The following is a 16827-nucleotide window of genomic DNA, read 5'->3' on the forward strand; positions in this document are numbered from 1 at the left end:
AAAATATCCTCACAAAGTGGGCAAATGCAGTGTAGAAAAATGACCAAACAAGAGAGTACAAAAATACATTTTGAAACTTTTAAAATACCTCAAAGCCTTACAAGAATCCATTCATAAAGAAGCATGGCAGCAAAATAATATATCAAATGCAATATAAACTGCACACTTCCTAATCAAGAATACAATATTTTCTCAACTTCTGTAGTGTAAACCTGAAGATCTCAGAAAAATCTCAGAAAAATACAAGATAAAAACACAAATTACATAATAAAAACAAGAGCATAAACAAACCAGTAACACACACCCTCCCATTAACACATTTAAAAGGATAGAGGATGTTAATCAGCCAAAGGTCTGATTGAAGAAGAATGTTTTTGCCTGGCACCTAAAAGTGTATAATAAAGTCACTAGGTGAACCTCCCTGGAGAGAGCATCCACAAAGGGAGAGCCACTGCAGAAAAGACCCATTCTCATACTGCCACCCTTTGGACCTCTCATGGATGAGGCATACCAAGAAGGGCCTCAGATTATTATCGCAGGTTCCCAGTAGGTTCTTTGGGAAGAGGTAGTTCCTGAGGTATTGAGATCCTCAGCCATGTAAAACTTCATAGTTCAAAACCAACACTTTGAATTGGGCCTGGAAACTAATTGGCAGCCAATGCAGTCAGTCCAGGATTGGTGTAACATGCTCAAATTGTCTTGCCCTGTGAGGAACCTGGCCACTGAAATCTGCACCAGCCAAAGTTTCTGAACTGTCTTCAGAGGCAGTCCTACGTATAACACATTGCAGTAATCTAACATTGCAGTAATCTAACCTAGAAGTTACCAAAGCATAGATAACAGTAGTTAGATTATCACTGTCCAGATTATGGGTGCAGCTGGGCTACCAGCCAAAGCTGATAGAAAGCACTCCACACCCGTGAGGCCACCTGAGTTCTAAGTGACAGCAAAAGATCCAGAAGTACCCCCAGGTTGGTTACACACTTCATCCAAGGAAGTATAGCCCCATCAAGAGCAAGCAACCTCCCATCCATCCTGTCTAGGGAACCACCCATTAAGAGTGCCTCATTCTTATCTGGATTGAGCTTCAGTGTGTTGGCTCTCATCTAGTCCATTATCAAGGCAAGACAACAGTCCAGCATACCCACTGAAGGTTCCATGGAGCCAAAGAGCAGTCCCCATCCAAGTAGAAGTGGAACCACTGCAAAGTGGTGCCACCCAGGGAACCAATATGGCTCTACGAAGCAGGAAAGGGCACCCAGAAGCGATCATATCAACAGCCCAATCTATTCAGATGTTCCAGAGGTCAGCCAGCGCTTAGACAGGAGCACCCTTCATATCAGCCAGAATATTCCACAGAACTGTCTTGAAATCCACTGGCTCCATTAGCCGCTGAGGGCGGACCATTCCAAAAGGTCCACTGCCTCTGCAGAGAGGAAAGGGTGCTGAAAGTCTAGATCTCAACAGGAAGTGATCTGACCATGACAAGCAACTGATGTCAATATTCCCCATCTTCAGATTACCCTTTCTGCCAAGTTGAGAAAACAAGATCCAGAATGTGACCTGCAACATGCATTGGACCAGTGACATATGGTACTGTGACAGCCCCATGGTTTCATGGCATATGCTACACAGTTCTTCTTTTGTAAGGATGGCCTAAGTAAGAAACAGCTGGTGAATTGTAGTGGCTATGAAAATAAAGCTGCAATCCTATACACATTTACCTAAGAATAAGCCCCATTAAGATGAGTAACAACATTTTTTTTTTATTTGTACCCCACCCATCTGACTGGCTTGCCCCAGCCAACATATATAAAAGCACGCTTAGGAGTATACATGCTTACACTGTGAACCAAGAAGTCCAGAGTTCAAATTCTGTCTCTGTCACAAACACACTAGGTGACTACTAACAAGCCACACTTTCTCTGCTTCCCATCTCCAGCATGGTAGCAATATTTATCATTATCCAGCTCTACAAGTCTATCTGTAGCTGCTTCTGTCCCCTCCCACTAGAGACCAAAGCCTGGAAACTAGACTATGACAAATGTCAGACTAGAACAGGGAAGATCTGGACTCAAATCCTCATTCAGCCATAAACCCACTGAGTGACCTTGGATCAGTCACCCTTGGGACATCCATCTTTCTCTCCCCTCCCGCCATGGTTTCTTCCTAAAATGGCTACAGCCAACCTGCAAATGAAAAGAGAAAGGAAAAACTGATCTGTCTGATTTCTCCTGCTCTCTGGCCGATCTCTCTCCCCACCTTCCTCTACGTTTTCCATCTGAAAATAGTTGCAGTCAACCAGCAAAGCACAAACAAACAAAGATATGGGAAAACTCCAGCTATCTGAATCAGCCATGCGTGTAGTGGGGTTTGGGCATATTTTTTTATATTTGGATAAATGGACAACAAACATTCATGTATATACAAATGCTAAGCAGTTTATTTTAATTTAAGCTAAAAAGGAGGATAGCATAACATTTCACCACATGAGGGCAACATAACACAGCATAAAATTTCTTGATGCTTTGAGGCCTTTTGTGGGGGAAAACATTTAACATACAGGATTTGAAAAAGAACAGACTAAAACTGAGCAGAGCTCTATTTAGAATAATAAGCAAGAGCTTCCTGTATTTTCTGGTTACTTCTTCCTTTGCTTTTCTGTCTTTTTGAGACACTGCTCAGGAAGTATGCTGAAGCTAAGGTTTTAAAGAATGAGCAAAGGGGAGATACAAATTTCTTCAAGTCCAAAAATAGCATACACTCTGTAGTAGGCACACAATAATATCCTACACGTCTATTTAGAAATAATGCTCCCAAGTAAATGTGCATAAGATTACAACCACACTATCTTTCTACAAACTTGGAAGCAACAATACACAACTCCTTCAAAGAACCAGGAAACCAGCCAGGTGTCAGCTGTTTTTAACTTGAAGACTGTCTTAATGTTTGTCTCCTTACTTACAGGAGTTATTGAGGCAGATTTTGAATACTGGCTAACTGAAAAGTCCGATTCCATTAGCAGCTCTGAGAAACTGCAGGATGGCTGCTATAATGTTATCATACTTGGACAGCTGAAGTTAATTCTTGACAGAATTTCATAGAAACAAGTGAATGATTAAATGTTGGTTATCATTCAGTTTCCTCTTCAATGGAATCTGTAGACTTTCAGAGCTAATTCTTATTTAGCAAGATTCATATCAATAAGAATTTCTAATATGGATATTTTCTTACGTTGTACTATACTTTCGCTCGACAGATCCTAAGCATTAGGTCTTTCTATACCACAATAGCCAACATGGTGCCCTCCAATTCTCATCACACCAGCCTGCATGGCTAGTGATCAAGAATGGTGGTAGCAGCAGTCCACACAAAATCTGAAGCGTAACACACTGGCTATCTCTGTTCTATACTGTACTATACTATACTATACTATTTTATATTTTATACTATACTATTTTATATTTTATTCAAATTGTTTAACTTTATTGTCAACAGTGATCTTCATCTTTAGGGGTTTTCCCTCTCAAGGGAAAATCTCTTCTTTTTCTCTACCAAGAAACATTCTAGCAAAAGTGAAAAGCTACTATAAATTTCAAACATAATTACAGATTTGCTTGAAATACAAAACCACTGAGTGCTGCCAAAAGTAATGTAATCAGGCTGGAATGGTAACTATGGTTAATGGCATCCAAACAAGGCAGAATCTGGAAGCCAACTTGAAATCATGGCTTCATATTCTGGCTTGTTTGGAAGACATTAACCATAGTTTCCCAATTCTGATATAATAGAAAGCTATTGTTAACTGTAGCTTCCTGGCTTCTCTACTCACTCATGCAAAGGAATGAGCAAACTGGTTGTGCATGAAGCTTGTTCCTATCTCATCTTATTAAGCTAATATTTGATTATGCAAATACAGTCACTGTTTGAACAACAGAGAGTAACCCAATCTAATAGAGGACAATGTTACTCTATACTTTTAATGTGTGGAAGAGAGAATTTCAGAAGTGCAGCTTTCCTCACTTTTCTGACAAACTGCATCTTCCACATAGTCTTTAAAAGTAGTACAGTAGTCTACTCTTCTCTTGTGTATGATCATCCTAAGGAAAGATCACTAGAATATTAAAAAGAAGATTTGTTGAGCATCAGTTTTAGAATCAAAACAATGATTTCTCTCAAGGCTACTGACATGAGAAAATGTTTTTACTTTTTAAGCAGTAGTAAAAACTTCTCACACCAAATGACGGAAGCTAGAATAGATGTTGTTTGGATTTTAAAAGACATGTAAGACAATTATGTGTAACACACACTTACTCCGTTCACATATAAAATGGGGGTAGAGGGATCTAATTTTAAAGGAGCACAAAGAAAAGTGGACCAAAACCTGCCCTTTTTATTGGCTTACCTTATTGCACTCTGTAACTTTTAAGCAGTTTTCCAACAGACCAAGTCCAATACTACAAATAGGGTTGGAAGGGATAAATTTGCTAAAATCTATGGAAAGCAGTAAAGTAAGATGGGTCTTATGCTTCTTTTGGGTAACAGCAGACTCCTCCACCTCAGCTTTATTATATGTGAAGATACAAACAAATGCCTCAAATTTCACCACACAATTACTTGGGAGCAAGCCAGAGATAGGGGAAAACTGAATTCCACGTAAGCATGCACGGGATCAGGCTGCACATACTACATACACAAACTTGCTCTAGTGATTGATTTGGTGTATTAAGGATCCCCTGAATGGGTTATAGCTTGCTGTTTTCACTTTGGCATATATGAACATCAATCAAATTATCCTAATTTTATTCAGATACAAGTGTATTATTTTTATTTATTTTACTTGAAATATTGCTTAAAAGTGGAACTTTAAAGGGAGGGCACATGTTGTGATCTGCCAGGGAAATTCAGCATTTTAAGTTCATTTATGATGTAGTTTTATTTGGGTCTGGGTTAATTTCAAATGATGTCACCTTGTGTTACTCTCAGACTGTTAAACATTTGTTTTGTGATGGTATCATGAATAAATAATATTTTTTAATGTTTACATATATGCACTTTAAAGCTTCCTAAAACTGTCTAGAAAAACAATATGTTTTATTTTAGAACAGTTAATATTATGTATACTAATATTTTTACTTCTCTTTTCACCACAACCAAAGCTCAACAAAAACGTAACAAATATATTATCAGATAAACTGCTATATCAGAAAATTTACCATCTTTTCTTCATACTCTGGATCAACATCTTTTTCAGATTTAGATGCCTTTGGAGGGGGCTTTAGTTGAAATGGAGGATCATTTCTCTGTAAACAAAATGACAAATTCTACAATTACTGTGTGTCTAATGGAGGACCAAATTCCCCATTCAACTCACCTCCCTGCCCCCATTGCCTCTGTAAAAATCAAGAAAATGCAACTTCTGAAATGAGGGAAGAACTTGTTTGTGCTTTCAAAACAATGCATATACCTCCACCACCCACACTGTGAAAAGTTTCCTGCACTCAGATACCACATAAATTGCTTAAGATTCAAAGAGTGATACAAGTAGTTGTGCCTATGGGCATCTGAACTTAAGATTTTCAAACAGCAACACATCCCTGTGACATATTGTGCACTGCTTTTAAAACTGAGGAAAATTTCAAAAACACATGGTTGTATAACAAGGGGAGACATGTGGGCTGTTGAAAAAGGGAAGTCAAAATTGCACTGGATATGCCTGAAGTTGCTCTTTAGGCTCTTACACAGGGGCAGGGAAAATTCCAGTGCTTTATTTTTTCCAAGGAACATTTTCCATTCCATAAGATCATTAACAGCAATGAATGGATACTAGTTACAAATATATTAGGCACACCTTCCAGTTTCAAAATGTTCATCTTTGTTTACTTAATATAAGTAAAATAAATAAACAAATTAGATCACTCTCTAGGTCAGGGGTTGGGCTAGTTTGACAGGTGGGCAGGAATGGACAGGTGGGCTGGGAATGAGCAAAACTTGAGCAACTACAACATGCTCAAGTATTGCTGCTTGTTCCTGCTGAACCACAATAAGCCAACAATCATACCTTAAATATGAGTTATAGTTTAGGTGGATATACAAGAACAGCAAACTAAACTGATCACCTGTTCTTTTCAGGTCTCTGTGCCCATAGTGGACAGAAAGTAGGTAGAACCTGGGCAACTGGCCAATGATGGTAACTGCACCTAATGAAAACTCCTAAAGAATGTTTAACTATATGGAATCTGCCTGGCTTTTTATGTTTTTAGGTTATGTTAGTTATTCTTCTGATTGTGTGTTTATTTAACTGATTGTGGTATTGTTTGTTTATATTGCTGTAACACACTCTGGATGGTTAACAAAAATAATAAACAACCTGATGGTCTACAGATTTTGTTGAACTCCACATCCCATCAGCCTGGGCAGCATAACCAATAGTCAGAGAATATGGGAGTTTCAGTACCAACACACCTAGAGGACCACAGCTTCCCCACTCCTGCTCTCAACCTGTCCTGTGGACAGCCTCAGTGCACAGCCGCCGCCAATGCATTTAGGCATAAGCAAGAGAAGGTCAAGAACTTGCAAGGAGGACTGCTTGGTTCTCCCACCATAACTGACCTTCACAGTCCTGCTCCCAGGACCTTTCGATGCCCTTCAAGGAATCTTAAACCAAGGATGGGGAAATTGTGACGCTCCTGAAGTTACTGCACACCATCAATCTCAGGCAGCACTGTCATTAGCCGAGAAGATGGTATAGCAGATATAGAATGCTGGACTAAGATCTGGGAAACCAGGGTTCAAATCCCCGCCTCAGCCATGAAGTTCACTGGGCCAGTCCCTCACTCCCAGACTATCCTACCTCACAGGGTTGTTGTGAGGATAAAATGGGGGGGGGGAGAGAAATACATTCAACACCTTTAGCTCCTTGAAAGAAATGCAACAAGCAATAACTAACACATACTGGGAACCACAAGTCCCTCACCCTTGCTCTAGTCCTGCCTCCTACAGCAGCCAACCCGGTGCCCCTGGGAAGCCACATAATACCCGCACATGATGGGTTGGCATCAGCCCTCGCAAAGCCAACCCCTCCCTCCCTCCCACACCACAAGTGGAATAAACATGTGCCTGGAGGATATACACTTCGCCTGAGGGCGTTTCTTCCATACATTAAGTATCAAACAGCAGATTACTCAGGCAAGCAAGGACTCAGCATGGTAAACCTTCCCAAGTCCCTGACCGCGATGGGCGTAAAATGACTGATGAGGCATAGCTGTCAACCTTCCCTTTTTTTGCGGGAAATTCCCTTATTCCAGTGCCGTTTCCCGCTGCTATCCCGGATTGTTAGATATCCCATAGACTGTCCCTGGGATAGGTGAGGCTACTGATCCCTTATTTTCAAATCTGAAAGTTGACAGCTATGCTGATGAAGATCAGCGATCCTCCATTCCAGATGTGCTGGACAGCTGCTCCTGTCATTCCCGAGCACTTTTTGGGCATGCTGGCTGGGCGGCTGATGGGGAGGACGCATCTGGAGGGCCGCTAGTTCTGCAGCCTTGGTGTAAACGAAAAATAAAGAAATGGGCGCGCGAGGGTAAGGTGGGGGGGGGGTATGGTCTCTCAAAAGGACGGATGCAGTTTCGTATGCTGGCTCCCCGGAGCTTAGCGTTCCGGGTGGGGTTGTTAAAAAATGAAAATAAAGTGTTCCTCTGAGCATACGCAGAGGTTTGAGGTGATTGTGGCGCGCGATCTAGAGGCCGCCGCCGCCGCCCTCGTCCTCCTCCCCGTTTCCCGCGCCGTACCTCCTCTGGGCCGCCGGGCTCCTGTGAGGATGAAGAGAAAGCGGCCGAGGTGGAGGGCTCCTCCTCGACCTCCTCGCAGCCCGGGCTGGCAGCGGCTGGGGCCGGAGCCGCTGTCAGTGCTGTCGCCGCCACCGGGACAACGACGTCGGCCTCGGCAGCGTCCATTTTGTGTCTCGGCAACCACCGGTCGGTAGAGCAGGAGTTGTGGGGGCAGGAGGGGGGCGGGGTAGGGACCCCCTCAAAACCCGCCCCCCTCCGTTGGCTCCCCCTCCTTTTCCTCCCGCCGCCCTCCCTCGGCAGCGACGGGTATCGCAAGAAACCGCGAGAACGACGCTGAGCGCCTTCGCGCGCGCGGGAATGGGAAGGCAAGGTTGTGGTTGTTATGGTTCGGAGGAGCACGTGACGCGAGACAGGAGGCTCCTCCCCCTTTGGGAAACTGCAAGGGAGAATTTTAAGGGTTGCTTCCAACGGCATCGTCGCGCTTTTAATAAGTCAATACCGGTTAATTAATAGCATTTAGTCCCGCTTGAGCATTTTTATTTTTTATTTTTGGTGCTAGGTTCCTTCCTCGCTTTCTTTTTTTCCGTATTGTTTTTTTCATAAGGAGCGCGGGAAGCTGCTTAAATCAAACTAACGGTCCACCTGGCTCAGTATTGTCTACACTGGTCGGCAGCAGCTTTCCAGGCTTTCTGAGGGGGGGGGGTGGCAGACATTGCACCTGGGTCCTAATGCCCCGCAAGGGATGTGCTGTTGATGCTGTAGCGCTTAGCCACAGCCCTCGCCCACCCCCCAAAAAACACATACACAAACTTCCTATTTCCATATTTGAATTTCACCAGCTGTTTTTTTGTGAACAGTCCGGTCTTTTGATTTCATACAGCACATATATGTATGTAATGTATATTATAAAGACAATAAATACTAGTGGTCAGAAGGTGTTGCTTCCAACGTTCCTCTTGTCTGTTATGACGACTGCCTTTATCTTTTATACATTTACAGCGCGTTTAGGTGCTAAAGCAACAATAGATAATCTGTTGAGAGGTGGTTGAGGTTTTTTCCTATTAGCAATTTAAAAAGTGGACGTTTGCAAGGGAGGGAGAAGTTAATAAGGAATCTTCAAATCATGGCTACACCATCGCCTTACATGCATACCGATCCCTATCCAGACAGTCTTAACTCATGCTCGTTGTTTTCCTCCCTTAGTTTTAAACTTCCGACACTTATGATGTTATCATACTGACGATTAGCATAAACACCAAACTGATTAATTAATTACTAATGCTCGCGAAGAAGATTTGTATTTCCCCCCATAGCTGTCAACCTTCCCCTTTTGGGGGGGGAAATTCCCTTATTCCAGCGCCGTATCCCGCTGCTATCCCGGATTGTTAGATATGCCGTAGACTGTCCCCGGGACAGGTGAGGCTGCTGATCCCTTATTTTCAAATCTGAAAGTTGACAGCTATGATTCCCGCCCCGCCCCCCCCTTCCCAGTTCCCCGCTCTTTCCAAGCGCTCATAACAGAACACGCGCGAGTGACCCCGGAGAGAGAGGGAGGGAGGGAGGGAGGGAGGAAGGACCGAACTGAGCACGCGTAAAGGCGACTTCCGAGGCTAGTTCCCTTACGTTGAGCCCTTAAACCCATAGATATAGGGAAAAAATGAAGAGGAGCACGTAGCTTGAACTGCCATTACAAACTTTTTAAACAATTAAATTTCTATACTGTACCACCCTTCAGGCGAGGAAATCAGAAAACTAATCTTCACAGTATTCAACTATAAAGCATGTGTCATATCTATTGATGTATGCAGGCGGAAATTTCAATACTCCAAACATATCGATTTTTTTAAAAAAAATTATTTGTCTGAATTTTTAAAGCAAATTTAATGTGTAGGTTTCAACATGGTCAGGTACTAATGCAATTTATTTTGTGATCCTGTACACATCTCCCCAAAAGGAAATGGGTTTTACTCCTAGGTAAAAGTTTAGGACTGATGCCTTGATTTGTCACCCAGCTGTTTGGTCCATTAGGACTGGTAGGACCGAGGGCTGAGAAGCTCCAACAATAGACACGAGTCAGACGAAATGATAGACAGAGCTAAATAATCCTAGTTTTGTCCCCGTCCTCTGAGAAAGCTCTGTTGGCAGTGCAAGACATGACATTAACATTTAAAAACCTTCCTTTTGATGGCGCCCCAGTCATGTCTGCCCTCAGAAGGGAGCTGTCACAAGATCTTGCATTAGTGATTTAGATCAAGAAAATGGTGCAAAAGAAAGGGTCAAACATTATTAGCTTCCATGCCCTGATCCAGCTGAGGAAAGGAGGGACATGCTTTTTAATACTGTAAAAGTAAATATGTAGGATATCCTATCATAAAGGTAAAGGTAAAGGGACCCCTGACCATGAGGTCCAGTCGTGGCTGACTCTGGGGTTGCGGCGCTCATCTCGCTTTATTGGCCGAGGGAGCCGGCGTACAGCTTCCAGGTCATGTGGCCAGCATGACTAAGCCGCTTCTGGCGAACCAGAGCAGCGCACGGAAACTTCGTTTACCTTCCCGCCGGAGCGGTACCTATTTATCTACTTGCACTCTGACATGCTTTTGAACTGCTAGGTTGGCAGGAGCAGGGACCGAGCAACGGGAGCTCACCCCGTTGCGGGAATTCGAACCGCCAACCTTCTGATCGGCAAGTCCTAGGCTCTGTGGTTTAACCCACAGCGCCACCTATCCTATCATAAAGGTAAATGTAAAGGGACCCCTGACCATTAGGTCCAGTCGTGACCAACTCTGGGGTTGCGGCGCTCATCTTGCTTTATTTTATTTATTTTTTAAATATTTTTAATTAAGTTTTAGAGATGACAACAAACAAGAAAAAGAAAAACAAATACACAAAAAAAACAAAATTATAAAATACATAAAAAAGAAAAATAGTTTCAAAAAAGAAAAGAAAAAACACATTTAAAAAGAAGAAAAAACACAAAAATCCCTCTTTTTACTTCTCATCTTTGATTCACTTATTTTCTTGACTTCCTCACATCTCCCTTTTTTGTATCCCTGTTAAAAATTAATTCAGCAAATTCATATCCAATTAATTTGTCTAATTATCCATCCAATCTTATTTTTAGCCTCGTTGCTAGAACCCCTTCAATTCATTTCAATGCCATTAGCATTCAAAAATTTTACAATATTTCTGTAAGTAAATTTTAAATTTCTTCCAATCTTCTTCCACCAACTCTTCTCCCTGGTCTCGGATTCTGCCAGTCATTTCCACCATCTCCATATATTCCATTACTTGCATCTGCCATTCTTCCAGAGTGGGTAGATCTTGTGTCTTCCAATGCTTTGCGATGAGTATTCTTGCTGCTGCTGTTGCATATATAAAAAAGTTTCTATCCTTCTTTAACACCAATTGGCCGACTATGCCTAGGAGAAAGGCCTCTGGTTTCTTAGGGAAAGTGTACTTAAGTACCTTTTTTAGTTCGTTATATATCATCTCCCAGAAAGCCTTGATCCTTGGGCACGTCCACCAAAGGTGAAAGAATGTACCTTCTGTTTCTTTACATTTCCAACATTTGTTGTCGGGCAGATGATATATTTTTGCAAGCTTGACTGGGGTCATGTACCACCTATACATCATTTTCATAATATTCTCTCTTAAGGCATTACATGCCGTAAATTTAATCCCGGTGGTCCACAACTTCTCCCAGTCAGCAAACATAATGTTATATCCTATATCTTGTGCCCATTTTATCATAGCAAATTTAACCGTTTCTTCCTCAGTATTCCATTTCAACAGCAAATTGTACATTCTTGATAATATCTTAGCATTGGGTTCTAACAATTCTGTCTCTAACTTTGATTTTTCCACCTGGAAACCCACTTTTTTATCCTGGTTATAGGCCTCTCTTATTTGAAAATAATGTAACCAGTCTCGCACCTTCTCTTTAAGCTTCTCATAACTCTGCAATTTCAATTTGTCACCTTCCTGTTCCAGAATTTCCCAATATTTTGGCCATTTAGCCTCCATATTAAGTTTTTTCAAAGCTTTTGCTTCCATAGGTGAAAGCCACCTTGGGGTTTTACTTTCCAGAAAGTCTTTATATCTCGACCATACATTAAACAGTGCTTTCCTGACAATATGGCGGCGCTCATCTCGCTTTATTGGCCGAGGGAGCCGGCGTACAGCTTCTGGGTCATGTGGCCAGCATGACTAAGCTGCTTCTGGCGAACCAGAGCAGCGCACAGAAACGCCGTTTACCTTCCCGCCGGAGCAGTACCTATTTATCTACTTGCACTTTGAGGTGCTTTCAAACTGCTAGGTTGGCAGGAGCAGGGATCAAGCAATGGGAGCTCACCCCGTCACGGGGGTTCGAACTGCCAACCTTCTGATCGGCAAGTCCTAGGCTCTGTGGTTTAACCCACAGCGCCACCCGCGTCCCATATCCTATCATAACATCTCCTAAATAATGTAATTTGCCTCATAAAACAATGGTGGGCTGAAGGTATTTACAGTACTGTATTATTATCATTATTATATTTACATCCCACCTTTCCTCTAAGCAGGTTCTCCCCCTCTCCCAATTGTTTCCTCACCACAACCCTTGTGATGCAGGTTAGGCTGAGAGACAGCAATTGATCCAAGCTCACTCAGGGAGCTTCATTGCTGAGCTGAAACTTGAACCCTGGTCTCGCAGACCAACATTCTAATCAGCATTCTAGTTTAGGATGTACTGGTATACAGGTGAAACTCGGAAAATTAGAATATCGTGGAAATTTCATTTATTTCAGTAATTCAACTTAAAAGGTGAAACTAATATATGAGATAGACTCATGACATGCAAAGCGAGATATGTCAAGCCTTTATTTGTTATAATTGTGATATTATGGCGTACAGCTCGTCTACACCCCCACCAACAGCCCAGTCCAAATTGCAACAAATCGAACTATTGGTGCCAGCGCCGGGAATTGGCCCAATCTTCATGGACTGCCGGGGAATCCTAGAAGCTATTCATGCAGAGGAATGAAATAAGGTCTTAGCGGGTGACTGCCTGGACAGACAAATTAATACCCCCAAATTAGCCCTTCCCTCAAAAGGTTCCCCCATTCCTCCGCATCGCGGCTCAGTCAAGCCAAACCCAAAGGACCCGAGGAATCAGCAGCAGAAAACAGCTACGAGTGCCTGGAATCTAAAAACCCAAGAATCAACTACTGCCCTAAACATCATCTCCTGGAATGTTGCCGGCTGGTCCAGATGCCTCTCCCATTCTACAGACATTCCCTTCTACCATCAAAACTTTAATATCATCGCTCTCCAGGAGACGTGGGCAGCCGAAAATCCATCACTGGAAGGATACTACACATATGCAGTGAGAGCAGTTGCAGGCAGAGGACCAGGGAGGCTCAAGGGGGGCGGGTATGCATCCTAATTTCACTCTGCCTAAATGCCACCTGTAAGGAACTGTCCCCCCTAGAGCACCTAGCAATGGCCCTACTCATATCCTGGGGAAACTGCAGTTTACTAATTATCAACGCTTATATCCCCCCAACAAGCAAAAAAAGAACGATATTGAGGGCATCTGGAATAGACTGGACTCTTATGTCAGGTTACTGCTAACAGACTATCCGGGAGCAAAGGTCCTGCTGGTAGGCAACCTAAACGCAAGGCTAGGTCCTGAGGACCCCAGTTTAGAAACTAAATACAGGCAAAAAAATAGGGTACCTTGACGACTTTGGCCCGGAGGCCTTACAACTACCAAGGCAGTCAAAGGATCAGCATTCAAATTTTGCTGGAGCCTGCCTCCTCAAATTCTCTAGGCAGCTAAGTCTTCATATCCTAAATGGTCACACCAGGGGTGACATCCCCGGAAAATATACATTCATGTCTGGGGTAAGATCCAGCACAATTGATTATATGTTGGTGGACAGTGAATTACTAACAAAAATAGTGAATTTAAAAGTGCTCCCATTCATAGAGGGGGACCATGTCCCTTTGCACCTCCAGGTGTGTCCGTTAAACGAGTCACCCTTCCTGAGAACAGTATACCCTGTAGAGATCACCGCATTAGAGCGACTTGGTTGCCGAGTCAAATGGACCCCTGCACTTGACTCCAAACTGAAGAAGATTCTAACCTCTGAAAAACTCCATACAATTTTAACTGGCTTTGGAAATAATCCTAGGCCTGAGGACCCAGTTTCCAAGTATGAGAGCCTGCTCCAACAATTAAAACCCCATCTTTTTAATACCACAGAAAAAAGGCCATCTAAACCAATAACATCAAACAAACCCTGGTTTGATCACACTTGCTTTGAGGCAAAGAAAGCCCTGCAAAATGCTTACAAAGCCGCCCTGACAGCTGAAAACTCTGTCAGACACCAAGCCTATCTTGCCGTCCGTGCCCTAAAAAAGAGTATAAAAACCTAATACGCCACCAAAAGAATGCCTATACCAGAAAATGTTGGATAGAACTAATTAGTGCAGCAAAAGCAAAAGATCAGACACTATTCTGGAAACTGGTAACTTCTGGCACCCATAAAGCTATTTCCCCCTTAACCTCACAAATTTCCCCTAGCCTGTGGGTCTCATTCTTCCAATCTTTGTATGAGGACGCTGAACCTCCACTACAGAATTATAATATAGAACAACTGGCTAAATGGCCACCTGTTTCAGTAACCGAAGTGAAATCATATATAAACCAACTGAAAACGGCCAAAGCCCCAGGCTCAGATGGCATTACGCCAGAAATAATAAAAGCACAGGCGTATTGGTGGGCACCTTTCTTAGTCACCTTCTTCACCTACATAGATGACACTGGCAGCATCCCAAGGGAATGGGGAACAGCCATAATAGTCCCAATCTATAAAAAGGGCAACAGAGGGGATCCAGCGAATTATAGGCCGATTAGCTTATTAAGTGTGATTAGTAAACTCTACTCAAAGCACCTCCTTAACAAGTTTACAAAATGGCTAGAGAATGAAGATATTCTGGCAATAGAACAAGCGGGCTTCAGATCCGGAAGGTCCACGACAGATCACTGCCTAACGCTACAACATCTCATCGACAAATACAAATCAGGAGGGCAGGCCTCACTATACGCTGCCTTTGTCGACCTAAAAGCAGCATTTGATACAGTCTCCAGAACCAGACTCTGGGACAGACTACAGGAGACCAGTATAGATAGAAGGCTCCTGCTCTTAATTCAGGCACTGCACGCAAACACGGCTCTTAGAGTCAGGTGCAGTCGCCTAGGACACCTAACAGACCCTATTAAAACCTTCAAAGGAGTCAGGCAAGTGTGCCTATTGGCCCCTCTACTATTTAATTTCTATCTAAATAACTTAGTATCTGCACTCAATGACTCAGAACTCCACCCGCCGAAGCTTACAAATTGGCATATTTCGGTCCTGCTATATGCCGATGATGTGGTAATTCTATCCAGAACCCCCATTGGACTCAAAAGAGCACTAAGAAAGCTCGCAACATACTGTGAATCTAAATGCCTCAAAATCAACTATCAAAAGACCAAGATACTTGCTTTTGGAAAAAAACCAAAGCTTAGAAGCTGGGAACTCCAAGGCCATAAATTAGAACAAGTCACAAACTACAAGTATCTAGAAATGGTGGTACAGGCCTCAGGAACCAACAAACTACACATAAACGCCATCGGGAGTTCAGCGGAAAAAAACGCAAATTGTATCCTCAAATTCTTCAGAGCACAAGGGGGCTTCTTTGTCCCCGCAGCTCTAAAACTATACAAGGCCAAAACTTTGGCACAACTCCTCTATGGTTCCTTTTTGGGCCCACCTTCCTCTGCTTTCTCCCCACTTGAGAGAGTTCAATCTAGATTTCTTAGAGTTCTCCTCCAAGTCCCCAGATGTGTCTCTAACGCATGGGTTAGATTGGAAACGGGGATGATGAGAGTGGAGGCTAGCATCTGCCTAACATCAATTTACAAATGGCTGACATTGAACCTGCTCCCCTGAGGGATAGCCCCATTGATCCTCTGTGACCAATTCCAGTCGGGCTGGCAGACTGCAGTTCTGAACACCCTCCGAAAATTGGGTTTTGCCCCTCAAGCCCTTCTAAGTCTGGGCTTGGACCAGGCAAAAGCTACGGTCAGGCAAAGAATATTAGACACCGAGAGACAGCAGGACTGTGCAAGGTGCCCCGACTATAGAATTGGAGAAATTGAGAGATATATAGCCACACCAGCAGTATATCTCTTCTTTCTCGTATCTAGGGATGCAAGAAGGGCCTTTACACTTGCCAGAAGTTCGGCTCTTCCCTCGCCGGTCCTGGTTGGAGCCTTTATTTTTTTTAAAAAAAAGATATTTATTAAAGTTTTGTATAATAAGACAAACAACACAATCCAAACAGAAAAATACAATAAAAAACATAGATAGAGTAAAGAAAAAAAAATCTGGTTTTTTACTTGTTATCTTTATAACCCTCTTTCCTGACTTCCTCACATCTCCCTTTTCTGTATTCCCCTTTACACAATCAAATTCAGCAATTCCTTACCCTTTTTCAAATCTTATTCAATATTATACATTTCAACCTATTATGTCTCCGATTTTTCCTTTCTTTTTAAAACCAATTTTTACGTGTTCTTTATAACTTAATCCCTTGTATCATTTTGTTTAGATTTGACATAATTTTAATCTGGTCTTTTCACCCTTTTCTTTTAAAACATTTTTGCATATTCCTTTTAGCTATGTCACTGATGCCATATTATCTTTATAACCAACATCAATTTAACATACAAACATTTTACAATGTTTTTGGAGATAGTCCTTAAACTTCTTCCAGTCCTCTTCCACCAACTCTTCTCCCAGGTCTCGGATTCTGCCAGTCATTTCTGCCAATTCCATATAGTCTATCACTTGCATCTGCCATTCTTCCAGGGTGGGCAAATCTTGTGTCTTCCAATACTTTGCGATAAGTATTCTTGCTGCTGTTGTTGCATACATAAAAAATGTTCTGTCCTTCTTTAACACCAATTGGCCGACAATGCCCAGAAGAAAGGCCTCTGGTTTCTTAG

The 16827-nt window shown here is 42.5% G+C and overlaps 1 protein-coding gene across 1 annotated transcript in view; it reads right to left on the bottom strand.

Annotated features, from left to right (window-relative positions):
• Positions 1 to 8175, bottom strand: part of SMARCA1 (SNF2 related chromatin remodeling ATPase 1) — a 47150-nt gene extending 38975 nt beyond the window's left edge. Inside the window, exons 1-2 of the mRNA XM_081846931.1 lie at positions 7794 to 8175; positions 5217 to 5303 (exon numbers count right to left, since the gene is read on the bottom strand). Of these exons, the coding sequence (XP_081703057.1) occupies positions 5217 to 5303; positions 7794 to 7958 (252 nt within the window). The 5' untranslated portion in view covers positions 7959 to 8175. The remainder of the gene's footprint in view (positions 1 to 5216; positions 5304 to 7793) is intronic.
• Positions 8176 to 16827: the final 8652 nt, after the last annotated feature.

The sequence above is a fragment of the Podarcis erhardii genome (assembly GCF_964252035.2).
Source record: "Podarcis erhardii genome assembly, chromosome: Z".
Lineage (NCBI taxonomy): Eukaryota > Metazoa > Chordata > Lepidosauria > Squamata > Lacertidae > Podarcis > Podarcis erhardii.